A 26,630-nucleotide genomic window follows, 5' to 3' on the forward strand; every position below is an offset into this window, starting at 1 on the left:
ATATATAAATTCTCTAAAATAACAAGGAAGGAAATTATATATTCATAAGCGCATGTATGTAGGCACACGCGTGAATATATTTATGTAACATTTCAGACTATAAATAATTCGCATTCTTTACTTTATTCACATTCTTTGTGTATATATTGTATTTTCCTTACCTTCACTTAAAATGTGAATATAAAATATAATGTTTTTTTTCGTTAATACATATTTATTGGTAACTTATTTAATATATGCCATAGCTATTATACTTTTATTTACACAACATGGCAATGCAAATATTGTGCTTAAAGTACTCTGCAAAAATGGTTACAAGAGATATATTTATTCGATAATAAATAAGCCAACCTATCAATTAAATGTAAAACAAATACCAACTAAAAGTTTAAATTTGGCAAGAAGCCAAAAAAGGAGGCAGGGTATTTCCTATTACTATATTGGGGATAGCAATGAAGGAGCAGGCACTTTTGTTCGTGCATTTAATAAAAATCACCATTTTGTAAAACCGAATAATGTATCAGGTTTTATCGGTTATTCCCTGTTTAGAGAAAAGGGAAAGGAGGATTTATGGAGGAAACAACTAAAAAAAACACATTCTATATTTATAAAAAAAAGAAATAAGAATATAGTTGATAAAAATATTGATGATATGATTAACGAAAACAGCGTCATAAATGAAGAAATCGACGAGAGTGGTGATAGCGATATATCTGAAAACAATTTGAACGCGTCACCCGATAATCATTTCAATATGAATAGTGAGGGTACGATAAAACCACAAGAAAGCAATTATGATTTAATAAATGATTATATATTGCTAAAAAAAAATAGTAAAAGTATAAAAGAATTAATAAAAGAAGGTGTATGGATATGCCCTAAAGAGAATATTAAAATGATCAGGAAACGAACTGATAAAAAAATTAATTGGAATTATATTTTAAAAAAAAATAACGAATTATTAAAAAATAACGTTGATAAGATTTATGATGATATATATGATAAACAAAATGTTGATGATATATTTTTTGCTTTTGATACATATCCTTTTAGTTATTTAAATGTTACCATGAGTGTATTTTCTTTGTATAAAATTGCGAAAAATTATCTGAATGAAAAAAGACAAAAAGTTGATAATATGGATGGGACAAAATACAATTTTTATAATTTGCAAACGAAAAATAGTGATACAAATGATAACATAAATAATTATGGAAAACAGTCAATGAACAATTTCCTGGTCATGGATAGCGCAGATAATGACATTGATGATGATGCAAGTATCTTAAAAATAAAAAATGAAAGAAAAATATTATATAGTATCACAAGAAACAGAAATTTTATGAGAATTATTGGATCTATTAATAAACATTTAAAAATAATTTATAAAATATTTTCAACTAATCATAAATTATCAACTTATGAAAAAAATAAAAATATATATGCATATATACCATATATAAATATTAAGGATATAATTATAATTCTAAAATCATTTTCTATATTAAAATATGATCATACAAATATATATAAATATATTTATTTTTATATTATTTTTTTTATTGATAAGTTTGATATCTACAATTTATGTGAGGCGGTACATATGTGTATTGTTAAGAATGTCTACATTAAGCCACTTTTCAAAAATTTTTCAAAATATTTACTGCAATATTTTGAAAAGAATAGTCAACATGATATTCAGCCCAATCAGCTAGTTACACAAACATATCCTCTTCAAGAAAAGGAAGCTGTTATATCATCACATATACAAATGGGCAATTGTAATATCGATCATGTAGATAATACGACAATTGATTCCAATAATAACGAAGAGAAACAAATAGTAAAAGATAGTACATCGTCGAATGAAATAGAAACAGTGAATTCTATAATACGAAATGAAGAAGACGAGGTTCGATCATTATATGATGAAATTAACGTAGAAGATGTTTATAAAAATATGCTTGACGTTTTAAAAAAGAAGGGAAAAAAAAAAGAGGATAAAAAATTAAATAAAGATTATAAAAATTGCTCCGATATGTTCGAAGTTTTTAATGGAAAAAATTTTACTTATTCTATTTACCATTCTGGGAATTATTCAAATTTAAATAGCGCCATTAATGATACGTCAAAAAATGAAAAAACAAAAAAATCTGAAGACCTAAAAATGTTTAGTCCTCAAGATAAAAGAAGTGATAAAATGAATATATTACAAAGTGGAAATTTTGATGAAAGTGCTTCGAATCCAGTAGAAGACAAAACATCAGTAATTCATAACACTGCTAATGATAATAACAATGATTGCAACTCTCGCTCTATAAACTTTTATGTCTATTGCTTATATACATTGTCCAAGTTTCCCTATACAAATATAAAACTTTTAAAAATTATTACTTCTAAATTGTCAAAAATTGTTGAGCAATTAACTATAGACGAATTAATTATATCATTTTATAGTTTAGCAAATTTAGAATTCGATTCTTTTAAATTATTGAATTATTTGTATGTATTAATATTTAAAAAATTACCATCCTTAGATTATAGAAATACTGGTCTTATACTAAAATTAATAAAAACCTTATATATGATTAACAATTTAGTTAATGTAAAAGAAGACGTAAATATAAATTTTAATCAAATACCTAAAGAAAATTCACAAATGAAAAGTAGTGTAATCACTAGTAAAAATAATACAAGTATCAATATGCACTCAGTGAAATTTCTCATGATTTATTTCGTTTCGAAAATTATTCTTAAAAATATAAATAATTTTTCACCAATCGAATTAGTAGATGTTGTTCGATATTTATCATCAATGGACTATATCGACAAAGAACTTTTTAGTTTTGTTTATAATTTATCGTTTTTTAAAAATATAAACACAGAGACATTAAATTATTATAAAAATAACATATATTTCAACCAATCATATTATGCCTATACAAAAGATAACAGCATAAATACACCTATTGAAATTATGATTTGCAAATTGTATCAATCTTATCTTGCATATCGCGGATTATACACTACTAATGCTAATCATATTGAAAATAATACTACTCAAAATATAACGCTTAGAAATGACAAACTTATTAAAGATCTTCTCGAAAAAAATGATCAAATAAATATGTTTGTGTTTAACAAAGATGTTTTAGAATTATTTAAAAACACGTATCTAAATAATATTAAAGTATCATCATACAGTACATCCTCGTTACATTATGAAATAGCTGATATAATAAAAAAGGATTTTAAAATACCATGCCATGTTGAATATCAAACTGAAAATGGATTACTCATAGATATTGCTATACTATATGAAGACCTTAAAAAAGTGAAAAAAAAAATTCCTTTTTTTAAAAACATAGCTATTGAAATAAATGGTCCTTTCCACTACAAAACAAAATCATTAACTGCGGATTTTCCATTGCTTAATACGAAGACCATTTTAAAAAGAAAGTAAGGACAAAAAATACAACCATTATAAAAACATAATTTAGTGCAATATTTATATGACTTTTTTGGGAACCCTATTAAATAATAATATTTCTTATAAATGTGAATGACAAATTTATTCATCTAGAGGGTCAGAAATTACCTCGATATGCTTATCTTTCATTTGACAATTTTGTATTCATGCTCTACCCAATTTTCTCACTCACTAATTTATTTATTATTTTACATTTCTTAGATTACTAAATAATGAAGGATGGCATGTTATTTCATTTCCCTTTTGGGAAGTTAAACCATGGTAAGGACAATTCTTATTTTGCTAACTTATAGCCAAGTTTCATTTTTTGCAGATGTTTTTTTTCATTTAGTATGTGAATTCCCTTTCAGCATATGGAATATATATGGATGCATGATGTTAACAATTCGTTTTATTATATTTATTCAAAACTGAGGTAGTAAAGATAAAAATCCAGTTGCCACTGAATTCTGCTCATTATTATCTTATTTATAGGTTTACTAAAACACGAAAGGAAAATTACATTTTAAAGATGCTTCCTGAGGATTTGAAGTCATTCTTTAATGAAATTAAAAGTTCATAAAAAATATATTGAAACCTTTACAAATTTTTATAATTTTTCTATATTTTCATACTTTTTTTTAATACACCATTTACTTATTTTTTTTAAGTTAACGTGATAGTCTACATAAGTATAAAATTTTTACTTGGTGGCCTCTTTTTTATTTCGTATTTTAATTAAAGAGTTTATGCAGATAAATGTATACTATCATATTTGTTTTTTTGCTTTTTCACAATTATTTTTATTTTATCATTCATCTCCTTTTTTTGTTCATTTTGGTATAACAAATAAAAAAAGTTCGAGTCTTTTATATATGATATTATCCTTTTTAATTTCTTTTCAAAAAACTTTATGACTAAAAAAATTTCACATAAATACATATTATATTTATTTAACCAAGAATATTCTTTAACCTTTTCAATTATGTATTTAAATATTATATATTTTTTTTCATTCTCCAAGTTGAATATTATCTTATTGTGATGAGGAAAAAAAAAATGAGAACGACGCCTATAATATTTTTTCCAATCAAAAAAATAATATAAATATGCATATTACTATATTATTCATATCATATAGCGGAGAACTTAAGTAAACATTTTTTTTTGAAAGCATAGCATGAAATTAATAAGAACATATGCAACAACATTGAAATATGTAAAAAAATATATAGAAATAAAAAAAAACAATCAAATTATATATATGCGAATATACGATGAAATTTTTTTTAATATTTTAAAAATATTTCAAGTAAAAATTGGCTTCGAACTTATTACAGAATTTTTCAAGTATATTAGGTTTAATTTTTTTTTTCATACAAAATTGCAGATTATTTTTGTTTTAATTTTTATTCATTATTATTTATATTTTTTTTGTTACTTTTAACCGTAATTGAGATTATATAAATTATATTTTTTCCCCCAATAATAAGGCTAAATATATGAAAGCATAAAGGAAATTTTATTATAAAAGGAAAAAATAGTGGAAGGGACAAAAACTAAGATATAATACCCTAGTTATGATATCAAAATAAATGAATAATTGTTTTAAGAAGGCGTAATTTTTTTGTTTGGTAACATATTTTTTATTGGACAAAGGTTGTGAAGCTATATGAATTCGCTAGTTTATTATATAATAGCATATAAATAGTACAATTGTATTGGCAGATAAAAAATATTGACCATATATTTATTTTTTGTGCATACGAATAAAATGCCGCAGAATGATTATATTGAGCTTCACAGGAAAAGGTATGGGTATCGATTTGATTATTTTGAGAAAACAAGAAAAAAGGAAGCAAGAAAAGTTCATAAAGAATCGTTAAAAGCTAAAAAACTAAGAGGAATAAAAGCAAAAATATACAATAAGAAGAAATATACCGAAAAGGTAAATCTTAAGAAAACAATAAAATCACATGAACTTAAGGATGCAAAAAGCTCTCATAAAATACATGACGAAAATGGATTACCTGCATATTTATTAGAAAGAAATCAAATACAACGAACTAAAGTTTTAACAAATTTGCTTAAACAAAAAAGAAAGAGTAAAGCGGGAAAATGGGAACTTCCTGTGCCTAAAATACAAGCATTAAACGAAGGTGAAATGCTAAGAGTTGTAAAATCAGGTAAAAGAAGAAGAAAAACATGGAAAAGATTAATAGATAAAATATCATTTGTTGGCAATGATTTTACAAGAAAAAACCCCAAATTCGAAAGATATATTAGACCTAGCAGTTTAAGATTTAAAAAAGCAAATGTATATCACAGTGAATTAAAAACAACACTTTCTTTGGATATATTAGGTGTTAAGGTTAATCCCCAATCAAATTTATATACAAATTTAGGAATTATAACAAAGGGAACAATAATAGAAGTTAATGTAAGTGATTTGGGTCTTGTTACTCAATCAGGGAAAGTTATATGGGCAAAATTTGCGCAAGTAACAAATAATCCAGAGCTTGATGGATGTATTAACGCTACATTACTTGTTTAAATATATACTATTTTTGTATGTAAGCACCAAAATATATACTATACATGTATATATTTGTGCATGCGCAGAATTTGGGGCACTTATAATCATGCTTATATATATATATCGATTTAATTATCCACATTTTTTTATTTTCTTTTACCCCTACACGCGTACATGACTAATTAAATGTTTTTAGCATCTTGCAAATTTGCGTATACGTGCTTTATTTTTATTTTTTTATATATTTATTACAATTTCCATAATTCATAATATAATAACTAATTACATGTGTATATATATGGGTATGTATAATATACACATAATGCATGGAACTGTTTTCTATTTTTTTTAATTTCTTCATTCACTAATTATACAATAATATTAGTTAAACAAATATATTTTTTAAAACTTATTTGAATAGTTATGTGAATTTTTTTCACATTATTATATATGTATATAGCTAAAAAATGTTTTTTTTAAATGAAACATGCTTATAGTAATTAGCTCGGAATGCGAAATAAATAAACAGAAATATAATTCAAAAAAAGAAAAAAAACATTATTATAGCCGCAGAAAATAGATATAGGGATAATTTTCTTTATTTTCGTAATTTTATATCTTTTACTCTAAAGAAGGGCATATGTAAGTTTTATTTTATTTTTGGAAATTTCAAATGTTCTCAAAAATACTTGAATTCTGCATGCTAAAATTTATTTTTCAAATATGTAGATAGCTATCTCTCGAATATAACTTCCCTCTTTAGTAAACATCTACATAATATACTTCACCAAATATATATATATATATATATAAACATATATACGTATGGTGTGCACATTACCTCGTTCTACTGTTGACCCTAACGTCCATAGTACATTTTATTTGCTAAACGAAAAACATGATTTATAATGGTGTGGCAAGATCATCGTTTTTCTCATTAATATGTGTCATCATCGAATAATATGCACACACATATATAGATATATGTTAGAATGTGCCAATGAATGCAAATTTTTATTTATTTAGTCCTACATTACCATATCAATTAGCCCAAAACTAGTTTTTCAATCATTATTATGGGGAAAACAGTTATAAAACATCTATTATATGCCATATTAAACAAATATATAATAACTATATATAACTTTTTTATTACCACACATACACGCTGTGCATCTTATCATAATTTAAAAATATGGAAAACATATTTAACAATCCAAAAAATCTAAGCATTGGATCAAGAATTTTTAGCTGTAATTTTAGAGCCTCAGAAAAAACAAGTAGCGAAAATGATGAAAATATAGATAGTAAAAAAAAAAAAATGGTCAATGGAAATGGAGTAAACAATTCAAATATAAATGAAGACAACACTGATGATGAAAATGCCGATAAAAATTTAAAAATGTATTTATTTAATGAAAACATAAAAGTAAAAATTGGTACAATTAGATTTATTGGACAGTTAAAAAATCACCCTAATAAATATGAAACATATTATGGTATTGAATGGGATAATGAATATGATGGGAAAAATATAGGATGTTTTGATAATGAATTTTATTTTTTTCCTTTGCATTTTCTTAAAAAAAATAATCCAAATATATATTATAAGTATACTAAGGATAAACATTTAATACCTAGAAATGTAGATAATTTAAAAATGCATGTAAAAAGTTTTTTATGCGAAAATGCTAAACATCCAGTAAAACCATGCTCTTTTCTGTCTCTTAATAATATACACATTGGAATAACATTTATACAAGCTTTAAATTTTAGATATAATTATTTTCCAGATTTAGATTTATCTATAGAAGACTATCAAACAAAAAGGGTAAAAAAAGTTATATTTTCAGGGGAAGAAAAAGTTTGTAATTATTTTAAAAATTTTGAAAATTTAAATAATATTACGTTAAATAAATGTTTAATATACACAACAGGTTTTATAAATAACTTATATTTTCATAATTTGGAAAGTTTGTCTTTATCTAATAATCTTTTTTGTCAATGGATAGATATATTTAAAATAATTAAAATTGCAAACAAATTATCTTATCTTAATTTGTCACAAAATGTATTTACAAAATTGACATTAGAAAGCTTACTATCGTCTAGTTTATATGATAATAGTGAAATAAACAATGATGATACAAATAACACGAAAATTGAGATTATCCAGGGCGATAATAATGATACCAAGGCTATGGCTTATACAAAAAACATAAACTTAGATCACAATAATTCTGATCTTATTTATTTTAGCAACATAAAAGAACTTTGTCTTGACAATACACTAATAGATTGGGATGATGTATTAATTTTATCATTTGTTTTTCCAAATTTGGAAACTCTCAGTTTAAAAAATAATTATATAAGAAACATTAAAATTAAAAATTTAAGTATTAAAAAAAATTCAATAATATATAAATATATTACCAATGATAAATATGTTAGTATATTTTATCCAGATTTAGTAAATTCCGGAAAAAATTGTTCATGTAATTATTCTACAGGCTTCAATAGTGTGTCTAATATGAATACACATTATAGTGAAGTAACATCGGATGAGATTAATAGGTTTAGTGATGACGTTGGCCAAAATTTAAACGATTATATCGAAAAATCAATGAAAACTATGTGCTTCGAAAATATCAATAAAACTAATGATACTACAAAAAACAATTCATATGATATAAAATTTAGCAATGACAATAGCAGCAATAGTAGTAGCGATGAAGAAGGGGGATGTGAACATATTAAAATTGATTTATTAAAAAATTTACGAAAAATTGTTCTAAACGATAATTATTTATATAGTTATGAAGAATTATTTTATTTCATATATAAAATAAAGCATATCGAATCTATATACTTAAATAATAATAAATTTAACGACAATAGTAATTTAATAAATATAGCCTATAATATGTGCATACAAAAGGAAAACCAAAGTCCCCAAGATATAAGTGTAAATAATGGAAATACCCAAAACATAGGCCATTCGGCATTCGATGTTATAAATAAAAATTTTAGTCATATCAAAGAATTTTTGTTTGATAATAATGAAATAAATACTTATGAAACATTAAGAGATTTATTTTATGTATTATATAACATAGAAATATTAAAATTGCAAAATTACAAATTTATGGAAAAAAAAAAAAGCTTAAGATATATATTAATATCTATTATGCCTAATTTAAAAGTTTTAAATTATAGCTGCATAAATAAAAATGAAAGAATAAATTCAGAGCGTTTTTTTATATCTTTGTACCAAAGGGATCCAATTGCAAAGATTTTTAATGAACCAGTTTTAAACAAAAAGCATAGCGATAGACTGGAAAAAATACATTACAAGGCAGAAGAAGGTAGGAAATCACATACATAGAAGTTTTTATTTCATAAATAAATCGAGCAATAATACCACAGAAAAACATTATTTTTTGGGACAATCTTTGTCCTAAAATTATCTTATGAAGTAGACATAAATTTTCTTGTGTTAAATAATTTTTTTTTATTATTTCCGTAAAATTTAATGAGACACTTTATAATGTATTACACTCGTGTATTATGTGCTATAGAGAGAATGGAAGAAAGGAAACATAAACACCTGCTGATTATTATTTTTGAATACATACATCTATATATTTCTTCGAACCCCTTGTGTTTGGACTAAAAATTATTTACGATGACTCTTCCTTTTTATACTACTATTCATTTATTTTTACTTTTTTTTCAGGTCAAGGAACCATCGAAAAATCCAAGTCCATGCAAGGAAACGTAATTAATATACAAATTATTCCCGAATTTATAAATTCTCAAAAATTTAACATTATAAAAAAAAAAGTTAACAAAAATATGAGCATAAAGGACTTGAAATATTTGTGTTCAAGACTATACTCAATTCCGATTACCAAAATAAAAATGTTTTACACAGACGAGGTAAGAATTATAGCGTCATTTTGTATTTGTAGTTGGTGAATTGTTAAATGAACAAAAAAGTGCATAAATATATAAATCTATAAATATGGATAGCTACTTGTATATATAATTGACTGTGATGCCACACAAACGAACTCTATTTTACATCCTCAAATTGCATACTGGTTGACTTATTTTTATTATTTCACACATTATCTTTTATTTTTTGTAGAACAATCCGTTGTGTGTAGAAATCACCGATACAAATTCCAGTTTGTATACATACGGAATTGAAGATAATTCAAAAATAAAAATACAAACCGAGGATTAACACTTTTTACCAAAATTAACTAAAAAGAAATAATGACATAATAACAATAAAATGGAAAAACTGATATTTATTGTTAATCTTTGTGTGTGCATTTTATGGTCATATAAATATTATAAATTATGTAGTATTTTTTATTTCGATCAAATGGTTAATATAATTCCACTTGTCTATAAATTTATGTTAAGCTCACTCCTATGCACATATATATATTTACGGTATTCTTATGCACTTGTTCTATTATGCGTATATGTATTTATATTGCACTTTCACTCCTAAATATGAACAAAATATTTTTTGTTTTATTTTTGTGATTTTTTTCACTTTTTATTTAGCATTTTGGAATTTATTTGGAGAATTATTTGCCACAATACATATGCATTTTTTTTGTCATTTGATTTTACATTACATAACGTGTGTGAATAAAAGGTATATCATCATGTTTGAATACCCTTTATATGCTTTACGTTTTTTTCATAATTTTTTCACCATAATGGCATTTAAAATCAAATTTCTTGATTTTCCAATATCACAAAAAAATTAGCGTAAAAGAAAAATAAATTGGTAAATATTTTACCCATTTAAGTTTTTTTTATTTTTTATAAAATGCACTAATAATTAATTTAAATATAAAGGATTATTCAGTTAGGAACATTTGTACATTTAACAAAAACATATAGCACGAATGCGTTTGGCGTCAATGTCCATGATATATACATACATATGCATGTGCACATATCGCATATTCAGTACAATAGATAAAAAAGCATTTCCTTATATAAGGGAGTATATCGAAGAAATAAATTTTCATATATACAAGTATATTAATAGTGCTAAAAAATATATATATATATATATATATATAGACACATACCATAACATTGGTAACTTTATGCATATAACGAAAAAATTAAAATGGCTCATTTTTTTAAAGGCTCGATTTCATTACCAATGGAAGAGGATAAAAAAAAAAAAAATATTGAGAATGAAGAACAAATTAAAATATTATTTCACTTACCCAATGGTGATATCGAAACTGTATATGAAAATCTGAGTATTGAAGTGGGCTATCTAAAACTCAAGTTATCTAAAAGCTTGCAAAAGCCCTATGACAAATTAAATTTATTATATAACAATAGTATTATGATTGATCCATTATCCATAATTGATATAATTAAAGAAAAAAGAGAATCTATCGATATTTACGTTAATTTTATAGAATAAATTAAAGGATATATTGATGCATCTTCCAAATTGCTACATATGGATTCTTCCATATATAAGCATTAGTTGTATTTTTCACATAAAATTTTGTATATTTTCTTTGTTTTTACTGAGGGATTAAAAGGCGTTAACATTCAAATTCTTCCTCAAATATAAACACACATTTTTACGAGCCTACTAAAATAGATTGTTATAGTAATAGCAGTTTGAATGGAATACTAAATTTGGTGATTCTTTCAGTTCAGAATGATAAAATTTATCTTTTCATGTATTCCCCATAATTCATTCATTTGCTAATCCATTTACTATTTATTTTATTTATTATTTTTTTTTTTCGATAATCGTTTTTATGGTACGATTTTACTAACTTATTTTGTTTTCACACACTTCAAATTAAAATGCTATATATATAAAGTAATTTATAACTTTCTCTCATAAATATTATAACATAATAATTTATCCATCATATCTGCATGAGTTAACATCATTCTTCTACAACAATATCTTGATAAATTTAATTCGTCTAAAGCGTCACATTTCGATATTCCTTCATCTAATTTTTTTTCATATAAGCTCCAAAGATTCCCAATTAATTTTCCACAAGTAAAGCAGCGAACTGGTATTATCATTTTTTTTCGCGATACTTTAATTAAAAAAGTAAAAAAAAATATCAAGATATACAAATTTTAAATCATAAAAAATTAAAGAATATAATTAGTTTTATTTAAATAAACACTGGAATCGGAAAAACCTTGAAAGCGCTATTTTATTTCCTATATTTATATAATAAATATACTTATATCGAAAAACCTTTTTAATTTTGCAATGTTAAATAATTTATATGATTTAACGATTGATCCAATAGTAAACTATATTTACAATTTTTTTTGTACTAACCATTTCTATTTAAATATATGTACAGTTTATTTTTGAAAAATTTAGCAATTTTTTTCATGCGCTGAAATGACAAAAAAAATTATCGTTTCGTATTTAAACAAATATACGCTATAAGCATGAAAATTAATAAATGATGTATTATGCGTAGTTTCAATGGCATATATATAATATATAAACAAAATGAAGCATAAAAATTGTTATAATTTTTTAAAAAAAGTACATAAAAAAAGATAAAAAAAGATAGAAAAAAAATAAAAAAAAGATAAAATTGTATATTATATAATATACATATATAATTAATTTTAAATTGATCGAACAAATAAAAATTTTGAATTGGGAGTATGAATGGCATATATTTCAAATAAGTTTACTTTTTCAAAAGGGGGAGGAATATAAGTGACTGTGAACTAGCAAAAAAATCCCCCCAAAAAATAATCCTGGTCACACAAGATTTTACATATATATATGAGGAACATATAGCAAAGCCTACATACCTATCAAATTATGTATGTAATATATATATATTTTTAGACATACCTATGCATGATATCCTTTCAATGCATCCCTCCTTTACATATATAAAAGGAAAAAGGACTTATAAAAATTACTATATATGGAATAATTTTTTCTATAATAAAAAATAAGAAAACTATGCCCCTTTGGCTCTTCGATTTCTTAATTCAATCTTATAAGTTATACGCTACGCAGTTCATATATTTTTCCACTTTTCTAAGAGCATGATAAAAATTATGGATGCATTTATTCTGCTTCATTTCTGCAATTTGGTCAATGTTTTCCGTAATTTTATAAATGTTCTCCGAAAATGTATATATATCATTACTCGATATTAATTGATCCGAATAATTAAAAATTGTTGAAGCATATGTTATAGGTTTAGTCATAATTTTGTAACTAGAATTCGAGGCTAAATCAATTATGTATGTATTTCTTTTATCATTGTTAGCTTCGGTGACTGTCCCTTCTCTTCCTTCTCCATTTTTAGCATTTTTAATAAGTGTTGTTTTATTTTTTTTGTGATACATATGCATGTTATTCCAATCGTCATTTTCAATTTTATTAATATCTATAGCGGGCCTAATAAAGTTTTCTTTTTTTATTCCTTCGATAATATTACTAAAATTTAGTATTGGGTTGTATTTTAAGATTTTGTCAATATTAATTAAATATTTGTTTACAATACTTGCTAAATATGTATAATCCTCCTTTTCAACATTTGTACTTATTATCATATTCTTTTTCTTTTCTTCTAAAAATACTACGAACATTTCTTCGTCCAAATTTTTAGCTCTTTTTTTATAATTATAAAAAGCTTCATATTCTTTATGCAAATTATTTATATATTTTACAATTTCTTTTAATGGATCCTCATTTACTATTTTATTGTAACCCGATGTACATCCCTTCTCTTGAATATATCCCTTCAGAAGTTTGTAGTTGCTTTCGAAGTTGCTCAAGTCCTGTTTTAGGCAACCAGAAAAAAGGGGAAATAAAAATGGAATATAAGAAAGATACATAAAACAAAAATTCAAGCACATAAATATGAATTATGTGCAGGTACATATAAAATTGTCTAATGTAATATCCAAATATATATCATATCTGCACGAGAATAAAACTAAGTTATATTTATTACGCTCAAAATATGGATACACATATTCTCTCCCTTCTCAGATGAAATTATATTATCGTAAAAAAATTGATTGTTGTTAATGTCATAAAAATCTACATGATTATGATGAATATGTGTTTGTTCGTCATTTTCTTGCTCATCATTTTCGTTTTCATCTAAATTATCAGAAAATATAGATTGTAGCCATAACCAGAAAACAGCTCTCAAATATTCACAATAAAAAAAATCAGTTCCATATTTATAAACATTAACAATTTTATTATATAATTGCACATCATTTAAAACTCTGAATTCGTTTATTGTTATTTTATCATTTAATAAATCATAGTTTATATTTTCGGTATGGCCCAAAAATGAATTATATTCTTCTTCTTGTTCATAAGCAGAAGGCGATTTCCCAACACTCATCGAATTTGGTTTCACTCTGTTTCTATCATTAGTATTACTATTTGTATTTGTTTCATTTCTTAAATTGTTTAATTTCATTTCAATTTCATGTTTATCTCTTTCAGCATCTATAATGACAGTAAACAAGAGATTGTTCGTTAAGTCTATCTTCTTCTGCTTATTAATATGGGTAGAATCAAACTTATTATTTTTGGTATACCCTAAACTATTTATGTTACTATTAAAATTTACTACAACATTATGCTTTTCTGTATATGAATTTATGAGTGTATGAAATTTACGGAACAATATTAATCTGTTCTTATCACAATTTTGTAATTGATTTGTATTAAAATATATTTTATTTTGTATTTGGATTAATTTATTGCAATTATTATTTATATGTTTAAATAATTCTTTCATATATGTACTACGGTTATCGTTATCAAAATATAAGTCGTTATTTTCATCGTTATCATACATATTATTATTGCTATAGTTATTTAAAAAATCTTCTTGATATTTTGAATAATCATATTCTGCATATTCAGAAATGGAAAGGTTACATTGTAGCTCTTTTTTTGTATCATTTAGATTGGTGTATTCTTCAGGTTCATTTACCTCTATTGCATTCCTTTTTATATTTGATTCAGTATTTCTATTGTTTTCATAATTTTTGTTATTTCCTTGTATTCCCTTTTCTTCTTTTGATAGATTTCTAATGTAATCATTTTTCTTTTCACACGTTACTAATTCATCAACATCACCATGTTTTTTTTTTTTAACTTGTTTATCATCATAAGCTGTAGTTCCCAAACGGGGCATTCTTTCATCATTATCGCATTTGCTTGCTTGTTTTTTTTTTTTTTCTTTTTTTAATTTTTCCAAAAAATTGTAAAAATGTTTATATCCAAATATTTCCAATTCATATGGCTTGTTTGATAACATAAGCATTGCTTCGTTTATCACATGGTAGAATTTGTATTCTTCGTCATCCTCCGAGTCGTTATCATTATCATTATTTTTTTTTTTTTTAATATTTTTTTGGGGATGTGCGCCTTTGCTTTTCATTTCGTTCAAATCATACATGTTGCTATTAGAATCCCCATCGCATACTTTTCGAAAGAATGACTCATAGAATGGCTGTTTTTTATCATAATGCTCAAATAAACCAAAACAATCAAACATAAACCCAATACATAATAATAATTCCTTTGCCATTTGAAAATTACATTTCATCAATTGATATAATCTTGGGTATTCAAAATATTCTAGTAAAAGTACAACAATTGGTGATATTAAATAAAAATCATCAAAATAATGCACATCTTCTCCTAATTCTTCAAAAAAATATTCTTCATCATCACTAGTAACATTATGCTCACAATTGTATGTAACAACACCACTAAGGTTATAATGAACATATTCACCGTCTTGCCTCTTATTTAACTCATCTTCAGCTTGTTTACTATTTTTTATAAATAACTTTTCAACTTTTAAAATTTCATTTTTTATATATTCATTATATGTAGGTTTAAATTTTCTCTTAAAATCAAAAAAGTATAAAAGGCATAAATCATTTATTAAAAATGTGTATTTTATTATCACTTTTCTTCTTTGCACTTTTTTGTTATTTTTCCCTCTTCTTAATATTTCAGGGGTTATATATTCTATACCAAAATAATTTAAAACGTTGCAAACATGTTCTAAACTTTCCTTTATTGTGATGCTCATTTCGATATGGGGCAAGATATGCAAAAAATCCGACGTAGGAAAAAAAACGTACAATATTAATATAATAAAAATATGTTTTTTTTTTACGATATTTAATTGAATAACAAAATATCATACTTGGAAGAATTTTTCTCTTTATCTCCCAATAGATAAATATAAATTTTTATGAAAGAGAAAAAACTATTCATGTATTTGCGCCAATGTAAATATTATCACTCCTTTAAAAAAAAAAAACACAGCTTTGTTGCCACGTTTTATTAGATTAGAAAATTGCAAAACACAATTTTGCGTAAAAATAATTGGTGAGAGAATATCTAAACAAATAATTTAACATCTACGAATATACATGTATGTATATACATATTTATTATTCATACTGGGTAAAGGCATAATCAATCGGAATATTAGACGTAATTTTTCGTTATTACTATTTATTTAACTCTTTTTTCAATTTCCCCTTATATATATATTCCCCAATTCGCTAATTTTCATACGAAAGTAATGGATGGGGGGAAATACCATTGCAATATATTTTACATATAAAAATGTTTTTATATTCTCAAAACAACCTATACGCTATTTTGTCATTTTTTTAGGATAGAAATTTAAGAAGAATAAGAAAATATATATAGTAATTTTTTTTATCCTGATATTTTATTTAAGGTAAGCAAGGTGATAATTATCTTCCATTTTTTGTATATGAGCAAGAGATAGTGCTTTCACGATGATTATATATACGGAGACAATAATACGACGTACTAATACGCGTGAATATATCAATGTATTAATTCTATAGATATATTTTAATTCTTTTCAAGATATTTCCACATGTAGATATCGTTTAAACACACATAAATAAAGAGTTCATATAATGATAAAACTGTGAAAGAAAGACAAATTGAAGAAAAACATAAAATTATAATAAATTCGGGCACAATGAACTATACCTTGATATCGGCTGGATCCGATGCTGTAAAATAAAAAATATATAATGAAAAATATAAAATGGCAATAAAGCGGCATATAACAAATTATGCCAATATTATACATATATAAACTTATTCGTGGGTGTCGTAGAAGAACATTTTTTACATGAATAAATGCTTTATTTGCAAATTTTAATTATTGACCAACTTTATCAATGTACTTTTTTTAGATATATAGCTTAACTTTTTGTTTATTTCTTTATGTTTATTTTTTTTTAGAAAATATATAAATGCGATTTCATAGGAAAGGAAGCAATTAAAAAAGTAATTTACAGAAAATATTATAGACACAAAAAAATCGATTCAAAAATACGAAAATTAAGAATATCAAATGAAATCAAATTTACTAAAAAACTAGCCAGTTTAAATATTGACGTACCATATTTATATTTCGTTGATACGAAAGAAAAAAGCTTATATTTTGAATACGTCAATGGATGCACAATAAATAATATATTAAAAAGTATCTCACAATATCAACCGAACATTCCTAAATTCATTGGTATCACATTAGCAAAAATACATAATGGAAATGTAATACATGGAGATTTTACTACATCAAATTTAATTTTAAGATATTCATATATTAATGAAAATGAAATTTTTAATAATTTAAATAATGCCCCTTATGAATTGAATGATATCAAGGAAATCAAGCTTTGCGTTATCGATTTTGGTCTATCCTTTTTATCAGCTTCGGTTGAGGTAAGAACAATAGAGAAACAATAAAACTTTAAAATGAACAAATTATACTTAATTTAAAAAAAAAAAAAAAAAAAACGGAATTCCTTACAATAGCGAATGACAGAAAAAACACTAAAGTTCCAGCATGATATATCATGCATATATATACATGGGTGTTAGCTTTATATGCACTCATAAATTAACATTTGTAGGATAAGGCTGTGGATTTGTTTGTTCTCTTGAAAGCCATTAAAAGTTTCCATAGTGAATTTCCTAAATTGGTAAATTCCATATAAATATTTTATTTCATACACATTTATGTGAGCCTTTATATATGGTATACTTTATTTTGTGTTTTTCATTTTTTTATTTAAACTTAATAAAAACAGGAAGAAGACATTTTATTGGGGTATGAAACCCAATCGAATAATTTTGATTTAATCAGAAAAAAACTAGAAACAGGTTTGCTCATAAATTAAAAAGAATAAATATGAATATAAAACATAATATATATTTCTTTTGTATTGCATTAAATGGGTGTGTTCATTTGTTGTTTTTTTTTCAGTCAAGCAAAGAGGACGAAAAAGACCAATGGTGGGATAAAGCTAGTGGCTATAAATAATTACATTACACGAAATATTTTTTAAGGCGTTTTATATATGCATATACTTAGCGTTGTATGCAAAGAAATATGGACTATATTACCAAAAAAAGTAAAAATTTTCATCATTATGAATGATATTTTATTTTTATTTATTAATTTTTTGTTACATTGTAAAGACACATTTTTATATCATACAAAACTAATAATATATATATGTTTTTTTTTAATTTCCTTTAAACATTTTATCATTATTTTGATTTCTTTTAATTTGACTTGACGTTACTTCATTTCATCGAAAACAGTTTTAAATGTTCTGGAATATAATTCCAAATAATATATTTGCCCGCATAATTTGAAAGAAATAATACGCTATTATATAAGAAACCTAGTATGTACATTTTGTGTAATACTGAGGTTAAAAAATAACCTATAGCTTTATATTAAAATGAATATTTTATTATTTTATTTTAATATTACATATTTAAAGTAAAAAAAAATATATACATGTTACATTTATTTATTAAGTTACCCCCACAATTAAATGCATTAAATAGCACACATTATATACATTTATAAATAATATATATTATAGTACACATATATATATTCTCTATGATGAATAAATATCTACTTATATATTATAGCTAAAAAAATTTAACACCTAGTAAAAAATTAAAAAAACAGTAAACTTATATAAGCATATAAAATATTTATTTATAAGCACGTGCATCTATACATTTAATAAATATGATTTATTGATATTCAAATGCCACACTTCTATTAATTGATAATATATAATGTTATGAACGAAATAGCGTGCCGCTATAAATATATATGAATGAAACATATTGGCGAAACTCATAAAATTATCATATAGCGAGAACGTAATATCCTCTAGTTATTAATCGCACGCATATACCCTTCAAACTTTGTAATAAAAATAAATATTATCCTTATAAAAAATATTATATTTTTTTTAATACACAAGTAAAAATGCAGATTAATCGGATATCCCATATATAATATATTTTACAATTAATGTCCCTTATAAAACGGCCTTTTTTTTAGTTTGTAATGCACTAAAAAAAATATAATTATTTTTTTTAAAGTACACTGGGAATTGGAAGATATATTGATATTCATATTTTATTTGTATAAATGACGGGCTCATTATACTATGCATTAATAGCCCTTTAATAATTAACATTTTGATTAAGATTATATAGATATATATGCTAGTGTATAATTATGCGTATAAAATACATATTACTTTTTCCTATGTACTTCGCTTAAAATTGAAAAAAATGGCCCCGTGGTAAGGGGCTAAATGGGGCTTGTATATTTAATAGTCACAAATTATAGTGGTATTTTGGTTATCATAATTGCAGTACTTTTATTCTTCATATACATTATTATATAAAAAAGCTATGCAAAAAAGCATCTTATATTTTTTATATTAAATGAATACTTTAATTTTTGTATTAAAAAGGGGCATATTAATTTTTTTCTACATATATAAGATACTATTTAAAAAATTAATTGAAATAAAATAAATTTATTACAGTATATTATAAAAAATACAATTTTAATTTATTAAAATTTCCCACTTTGAATTAAGAAAATATTTTAATTAATTATCATAAAGATATATTATATCAATTTTATACTACAATTTTTATATATTTTAATTTTTGTTGTCATTCTGCTGTTGAAAAAATATTTATATATTTATAAATATATATAGGCGACATTTCACTAACATAATAACATACAAATAAATAAAATATATATATTTTTTATTTTGTACGATTTTTTACCCTCACAGTCAAACGCGGTTATTTATTCTACATATATAAACTGTTATATACAATAGAGGTGTATCTTTTCCTTACATTCAAATTTAATTAAATTTTTTATTTAATAATATCATCCAAAAATGTCAAAAGAAACATTTGCATTTAATGCCGATATTAGGCAATTGATGAGTTTAATCATCAACACTTTCTACAGCAACAAAGAAATTTTCTTAAGAGAACTTATTAGCAATGCTAGTGATGCTCTTGACAAAATAAGATATGAATCAATTACAGATACCCAGAAACTTCAAGCCGAACCTGAATTTTTCATTAGAATTATTCCAGATAAAACCAATAACACTTTAACTATTGAAGATTCTGGTATTGGTATGACAAAAAATGATTTAATAAATAATTTAGGTACTATTGCTAGATCTGGTACTAAAGCTTTTATGGAAGCTATTCAAGCAAGCGGAGATATATCTATGATTGGTCAATTTGGTGTCGGTTTTTACTCTGCTTATCTTGTTGCTGATCATGTCGTAGTTATATCAAAAAATAATGATGATGAGCAATATGTATGGGAATCCGCAGCAGGTGGTTCATTTACTGTAACAAAAGATGAAACCAATGAAAAAATTGGCAGAGGTACAAAAATTATATTACACTTAAAAGAAGACCAATTAGAATACTTAGAAGAAAAAAGAATTAAAGATTTAGTAAAAAAACACTCCGAGTTTATTTCTTTCCCAATTAAATTATACTGTGAAAGACAAAATGAAAAAGAAATTACAGAATCTGAAGAAGAAGCACAAGATGGCGAAAAAAAAGAAGGTGAAGATGCTGAAAAGAAAGAAGATGATGGAGAACAAAAAGATGGTGAAGAAAGGCCAAAAGTTGAAGATGTCACTGAAGAATTAGAAAATGCAGAAAAGAAGAAAGAAAAAAGAAAAAAGAAAATCCATACTGTTGAACATGAATGGGAAGAATTAAATAAACAAAAACCATTATGGATGAGAAAACCAGAAGAAGTCACTAACGAAGAATATGCAAGCTTTTACAAATCTTTAACTAATGATTGGGAAGACCACTTAGCTGTTAAACATTTCTCAGTTGAAGGACAACTTGAATTTAAAGCTTTATTATTTATTCCAAAAAGAGCACCTTTCGATATGTTTGAAAATAGAAAAAAAAGAAATAACATTAAATTATATGTACGTAGAGTTTTTATTATGGATGATTGTGAAGAAATTATTCCAGAATGGCTTAACTTTGTTAAGGGTGTTGTCGATTCAGAAGACTTGCCACTTAATATATCAAGAGAATCTTTACAACAAAATAAAATATTAAAAGTTATCAAAAAAAATCTCATTAAAAAATGCTTAGATATGTTTGCAGAATTAGCAGAAAACAAAGATAACTATAAGAAATTTTATGAACAATTCAGCAAAAACTTGAAATTAGGTATCCACGAAGACAACGCCAACAGAGCAAAGGTAATTTATTCGCAATGAATAATCTTTTATATGTCCGATTTATGCTATATTTTCCACTATATGTGTTACATATACTATTATGAATTATATACTTATATTTTTCATGAGCAATAATGGGCATATATATAAGGCGTACATGCAAGGGGTTGACATATATACATCGCTACCACATTAAGTTTACAAAATGTGGTAAAAATTGATCATATATTATGAAAGAAGGTTTTATATACCTATCTTTCACTATTATAAAGTTTAATTTGCCAATATTTGGAAGGTTGCTTAGTTGAGGTTTCAGCGTGCGTTTTATAATGCCCCTCACGAAGCATTTGGGATCATGTACATACATTACCTTATCCATGCCTCTACAAATATGGCACATTTCACTTTGATTCCAAATTTAATTACACATATGCAAAAATAATATGGATATCACGCTTTGTGATGTACGTATTAAAAATTCAATGCATGTGTGTCCAGACGTTTGGAATAATAAAATTATAAAGCAATTAATGTAATTACCCAAAGTGTTATATTTTGAGTAGTTAACTAAACATTAATGTTTTATAAAATCGCTTATTACCTTGGCATGCATTTATTGTTCATTTTTTTCGTTTTTACGATTTAAATGAATAAGACGGCAAAAAACGTTTAAATTTGTTTGAACGGCCATGATAATTAAATGCATTGAGTCATAAAAGCGAAACAACATATATATATATGCCCATTCAAAATATTCATGCATTGCCAATATATATTATAATTGAAATAAAAATATACTAGCCATTTTGATGGCATGAGAACTAAAAGAGGGTATTTTTATTTTATGATTCGAAAAAAAAAGAATGAAAATGACAATACCTTCTTCATAATATTTCAATTATCCCTTGTTGTCATGAATTTTTTTGTCTGTGTATTATTTGACGTATTTTTATTTTTTCCCATTGGAATAATACCATATTTTATATTTTTTTTTACTTTTTTCCATCCTTTTATAGATTACTGAATTACTAAGATTCCAAACCTCCAAATCCGGAGATGAAATGATTGGATTAAAAGATTATGTTGACAGAATGAAAGATAATCAAAAAGACATTTATTATATTACAGGAGAATCTATCAATGCAGTATCCAACTCTCCATTTTTAGAGGCATTGACAAAGAGAGGTTATGAAGTTATATATATGGTTGATCCAATTGATGAATATGCAGTACAACAATTAAAAGACTTCGATGGTAAAAAATTGAAATGCTGTACTAAAGAAGGATTAGATATTGAAGACTCTGAAGAAGCAAAGAAAAGCTTTGAAACTTTAAAAGCAGAATATGAAGGATTATGTAAAGTAATTAAAGATGTATTACACGAGAAAGTAGAAAAAGTTGTTGTTGGACAAAGAATTACAGATTCTCCATGTGTTTTAGTTACATCTGAATTTGGATGGTCAGCAAATATGGAAAGAATTATGAAAGCACAAGCATTGAGAGATAACTCTATGACTAGCTATATGTTATCAAAGAAAATTATGGAAATCAATGCAAGACACCCAATTATTACAGCCTTAAAACAAAAGGCAGATGCAGATAAGTCTGACAAAACTGTCAAAGATTTAATCTGGTTATTATTCGATACATCTCTTTTGACATCTGGTTTTGCTCTTGAAGAACCAACCACATTCTCAAAAAGAATTCATAGAATGATTAAATTAGGTTTATCAATAGATGAGGATGATAATAACGATATCGAATTACCACCTCTTGAAGAAACTATTGAAGGTGTTGATTCAAAAATGGAAGAAGTAGATTAAGCAAATTAAATTTAGAGAGAATATATATATCATAAGTGTGTATATTTTCTAAAGTACATTTGCATAGCTTCTCTCTTTATTGTGCACTTTAAGATTGTCTTTAAAGAAAGGAAACAGTATACCTATAAACATTATATCCATAAATGCATATGCACGTGTATATGTAAGTGTATAATTCTGTATGTAATTGTGCACATATGTATATGCTTATGTTGTATGCCGCCCATATTATTGTAGCATATTAAATTACAAAACATATTGATATATGAGGATGAAAACTCCAAAATACGTCAATGAAAAAAGGAAAAAATAATTACGTTCCTATAAATATTATTATATACTTATGTGTGCATATTGTTATATGTTTCATATTTCGTATTTGGTGCACAGTATATTATCCATTTATTTTTAGAAAATAAAATATATAAAAAATTAACTGTAGAATAAACTCGGAAAAATATTTAACATTAAAATAATTAAAAAATATATATAATGAAATATTATTTAATTAAATAACCCAATTAATTGATATCTCTGTTTATGTAAATTATTTAGAAAAAACATAGCAAGGTCTGTGTAAAAATATGTTATATATTTTTAGGCATGCATAAATGGTTGGTATTTTATATACAATAAAGTGTTAAAATGCGGGAAAAAACTTTATATTTTTTACTTTTAAAAAATGATACTTTATAAAGAATGTAACTAAAATATTTCAAAAGGAAACAAAATATGGTTTATTTTACACAAAAAAATATAAATGAAAAAAAAAAAAAAAACATAGATGTGAGTTTTCAAAGTTAAAATTGTACATGCAACGATATATATATATGGTCATGCTTTGACACAAACATAAATGATAAAGATTTAAAAAAAATTAGGGGTAGTATAATAATAGTTTTTTTCATTTCCGCTTAACTATACATTTATAATAAATTTTACATACGATATATATTATCAAAAATATATGCATCCATATTTATCTGTTTTCATCATCATACTTTGTCCATTCATAGACAAATGGTACACACTTAGCGTTTATTCTCTATCCATGCTACCATCGCGCTTCCTACTTCTTTCTCTACCTCTTTTTCTATCTCTTCCTTTATATCTTTCTATATCTATATCGCTATCTCATTCTATACCTCTTTTTCTATCTCTGACTGTGTCCCTTTTTCTATATATATCTCGGTTTCTTTCTCTGCTCCTTTCCTTATCCCATTTTCTTTCTCGGCCCTTTTCAGGATACCCTTTAGTGCCGTATTCTTTTTTACTCCTATGCATTTTTGACGATTTTTTAACTTTTTTATGTTCACTTTTTCGGATTTGATTTCCATCTGAAGAATATGAGTCATTGCCATCCCCTTTTTTTTTATCGCTATCTCCTTTTATTAACTTTTCAAAATTCATTGACCATAATTCGTCTTCATCCATTAGTTTTTTTTGGTTATATTTATTGTGATTATTATTGAGTTTTTCAAAAGCTTTTGATAATTTGATTTCACTTTCGACTACATTATATATTCCTATACCTTGCCCTTCTGCACCGGTTGGCTTGTATTGGTCCATTTCCTGTGAAATAATTTAAGTTAAAAAATTGTATAGTTTTTCAAATTAAATACAATGAAAAATGTATATCTATATATCTGTATATTTACACATGCATGCATTACATCATTGTTCATATATTTTTGTGGGAGCCTGTAGTTTAATATGTGGTCAACTACTAGTGGTTTATCTAAAAGTTTGAATCCATTGAAATTATCTACAGCTAATATTGTACTTCTCTGGTCTTCATATGCCAAGAAACAATATCCTTTTGATTTTCCTAAAATAAAAAAAAAGTAATAAATAAAAATAGTATTAAATCGGAATATTCTCAATTAAAATGTGCAATGATAGTAATTATAAACAAATAAGTATATGCATTTATAAAACTGTCCTCTTTTTTTAGCAGTTCACTGCTAAATCAGCTAGCATACCTGTTTCCTTGTCTCGAACCAAATTAACATCTATGGGTTCTCCAAATTGTGAAAATACGATCACGATATCCCCTTCAGTTAATCGGGTGTCCAAGTTACCTATATATCGAATATAAACATTAATAAAAGTATTATGTTTATATTTTTTCATATTAACAGAGCATCTGCATATATTTATTTTTCGAAAGTGCTTATTACGAACTTTTAATTATGTAGTACCTATGTAAATATAACTAGATTCCTTATATTGGTCATGCCATGACGCATTATTTGTGCCAAGATTTTTCAATTCTGTTTCATTTAATTTTTCTATACTTTTTATTTTATCAAATATACCCATGTTTTATTTTGTATGTGTATTCTTATTATTTTTTTATTATTTAAAAAAATATGTATGATGCTTTAGAATCATCCGTATATTATATGTGTATATAAAGGTGCTTATTCATGATCAAATAACTAATGTTTGTTCACAATGTGTAGAAACTGATCTCTATTGCTGTAAAATAACTGTTTGTTATAAGACAGACTAAATCCTTTATGCATATGCTTAAAATGAAGAATTTATGTTAATATTGTAATATATTTGTATGTAGGCATTTTAAAATGTCAAACATTACATAATTATGAAATTAAAAATTTTCTTATCATTTATAAATAAGAAAATTCGAAATATACTTTTAGTTTTCTTTGTTTTTTGTAAAAACACGTTAATTCCTTATAGTTTTCTGTAACTTAAAAAGGAACGCCTTTTATTTACTACCATTAAACGGGTATATATTTGTTTTACTATTTTCCTCATTCCCTTTTTTGTATTTTTTTTTATTCACATTCATATAATAAATCATCGATGAAAATAATAACCGATGGTTTTTTGTGTCATATATATTTTTTTAAGGAAATAAAAAAATTAAAATTATATTAATTAAAAATTGTAATATTCTAAAATAATAAATGAGTTATATATAAATTATTTCTTTAAATATACAAGCTTATAAAAAAAAACGAAGAAGATGTCCTCTTTACATTTAATAATAAAATATTAAGCGGATATGCATAAATATACATAAAAATACAACATAATGAATATTCAATGAAACTACTGACTATATATATACATAGCATGCATATTTCTT

General features: G+C 24.6%; 9 protein-coding genes and 1 non-coding gene across 10 annotated transcripts; 7 read left to right on the forward strand and 3 right to left on the reverse strand.

Moving 5' to 3' along the window:
• Positions 1–190: 190 nt before the first annotated feature.
• Positions 191–4,052, forward strand: PBANKA_0805000 (RAP protein, putative; the record flags this gene model as incomplete). Its single annotated transcript, XM_034564200.1, has 3 exons — positions 191–3,459; positions 3,692–3,751; positions 3,965–4,052. 3 exons carry the CDS (start codon positions 191–193, stop codon positions 4,050–4,052), a joined length of 3,417 nt encoding a protein of 1,138 aa, XP_034421020.1.
• A 1,191-nt stretch (positions 4,053–5,243) lies between these two features.
• On the forward strand, positions 5,244–6,023 carry PBANKA_0805100 (ribosomal protein S8e, putative; the record flags this gene model as incomplete). The annotated part of the gene is made up of 1 exon (XM_034564201.1): positions 5,244–6,023. The coding sequence occupies one exon, from the start codon at positions 5,244–5,246 to the stop codon at positions 6,021–6,023; it is 780 nt and encodes a 259-aa protein (XP_034421021.1).
• Positions 6,024–7,200: 1,177 nt separating this feature from the next.
• Positions 7,201–10,254, forward strand: PBANKA_0805200 (cytoskeleton associated protein, putative; the record flags this gene model as incomplete). The annotated part of the gene is made up of 3 exons (XM_034564202.1): positions 7,201–9,370; positions 9,742–9,944; positions 10,156–10,254. 3 exons carry the CDS (start codon positions 7,201–7,203, stop codon positions 10,252–10,254), a joined length of 2,472 nt encoding a protein of 823 aa, XP_034421022.1.
• A 912-nt stretch (positions 10,255–11,166) lies between these two features.
• On the forward strand, positions 11,167–11,475 carry PBANKA_0805300 (conserved Plasmodium protein, unknown function; the record flags this gene model as incomplete). Its single annotated transcript, XM_034564203.1, has 1 exon — positions 11,167–11,475. One exon carries the CDS (start codon positions 11,167–11,169, stop codon positions 11,473–11,475), a length of 309 nt encoding a protein of 102 aa, XP_034421023.1.
• A 419-nt stretch (positions 11,476–11,894) lies between these two features.
• PBANKA_0805400 (DNA-directed RNA polymerases I, II, and III subunit RPABC5, putative) lies at positions 11,895–12,104 on the reverse strand (the record flags this gene model as incomplete). The annotated part of the gene is made up of 1 exon (XM_034564204.1): positions 11,895–12,104. The coding sequence occupies one exon, from the start codon at positions 12,102–12,104 to the stop codon at positions 11,895–11,897; it is 210 nt and encodes a 69-aa protein (XP_034421024.1).
• A 954-nt stretch (positions 12,105–13,058) lies between these two features.
• Positions 13,059–16,144, reverse strand: PBANKA_0805500 (conserved Plasmodium protein, unknown function; the record flags this gene model as incomplete). The annotated part of the gene is made up of 2 exons (XM_034564205.1): positions 13,059–13,850; positions 14,027–16,144. 2 exons carry the CDS (start codon positions 16,142–16,144, stop codon positions 13,059–13,061), a joined length of 2,910 nt encoding a protein of 969 aa, XP_034421025.1.
• Positions 16,145–17,080: 936 nt separating this feature from the next.
• On the forward strand, positions 17,081–18,417 carry PBANKA_0805600 (EKC/KEOPS complex subunit BUD32, putative; the record flags this gene model as incomplete). Its single annotated transcript, XM_034564206.1, has 5 exons — positions 17,081–17,116; positions 17,350–17,835; positions 18,027–18,095; positions 18,204–18,276; positions 18,380–18,417. The coding sequence occupies 5 exons, from the start codon at positions 17,081–17,083 to the stop codon at positions 18,415–18,417; spliced, it is 702 nt and encodes a 233-aa protein (XP_034421026.1).
• A 1,937-nt stretch (positions 18,418–20,354) lies between these two features.
• Positions 20,355–23,512, forward strand: PBANKA_0805700 (heat shock protein 90, putative; the record flags this gene model as incomplete). Its single annotated transcript, XM_034564207.1, has 2 exons — positions 20,355–21,710; positions 22,706–23,512. The coding sequence occupies 2 exons, from the start codon at positions 20,355–20,357 to the stop codon at positions 23,510–23,512; spliced, it is 2,163 nt and encodes a 720-aa protein (XP_034421027.1).
• PBANKA_0805750 lies at positions 22,099–22,418 on the forward strand. Its single transcript, XR_004611898.1, has one exon. It is a non-coding gene; the product is annotated as an uncharacterized ncRNA (non-coding RNA).
• A 1,134-nt stretch (positions 23,513–24,646) lies between the features above and the next one.
• PBANKA_0805800 (RNA-binding protein, putative) lies at positions 24,647–25,834 on the reverse strand (the record flags this gene model as incomplete). Its single annotated transcript, XM_034564209.1, has 4 exons — positions 24,647–25,084; positions 25,186–25,340; positions 25,495–25,593; positions 25,714–25,834. The coding sequence occupies 4 exons, from the start codon at positions 25,832–25,834 to the stop codon at positions 24,647–24,649; spliced, it is 813 nt and encodes a 270-aa protein (XP_034421028.1).
• Between the last annotated feature and the right edge of the window lie 796 nt (positions 25,835–26,630).

The sequence above is a fragment of the Plasmodium berghei genome (assembly GCF_900002375.2).
Source record: "Plasmodium berghei ANKA genome assembly, chromosome: 8".
NCBI lineage: Eukaryota > Apicomplexa > Aconoidasida > Haemosporida > Plasmodiidae > Plasmodium > Plasmodium berghei.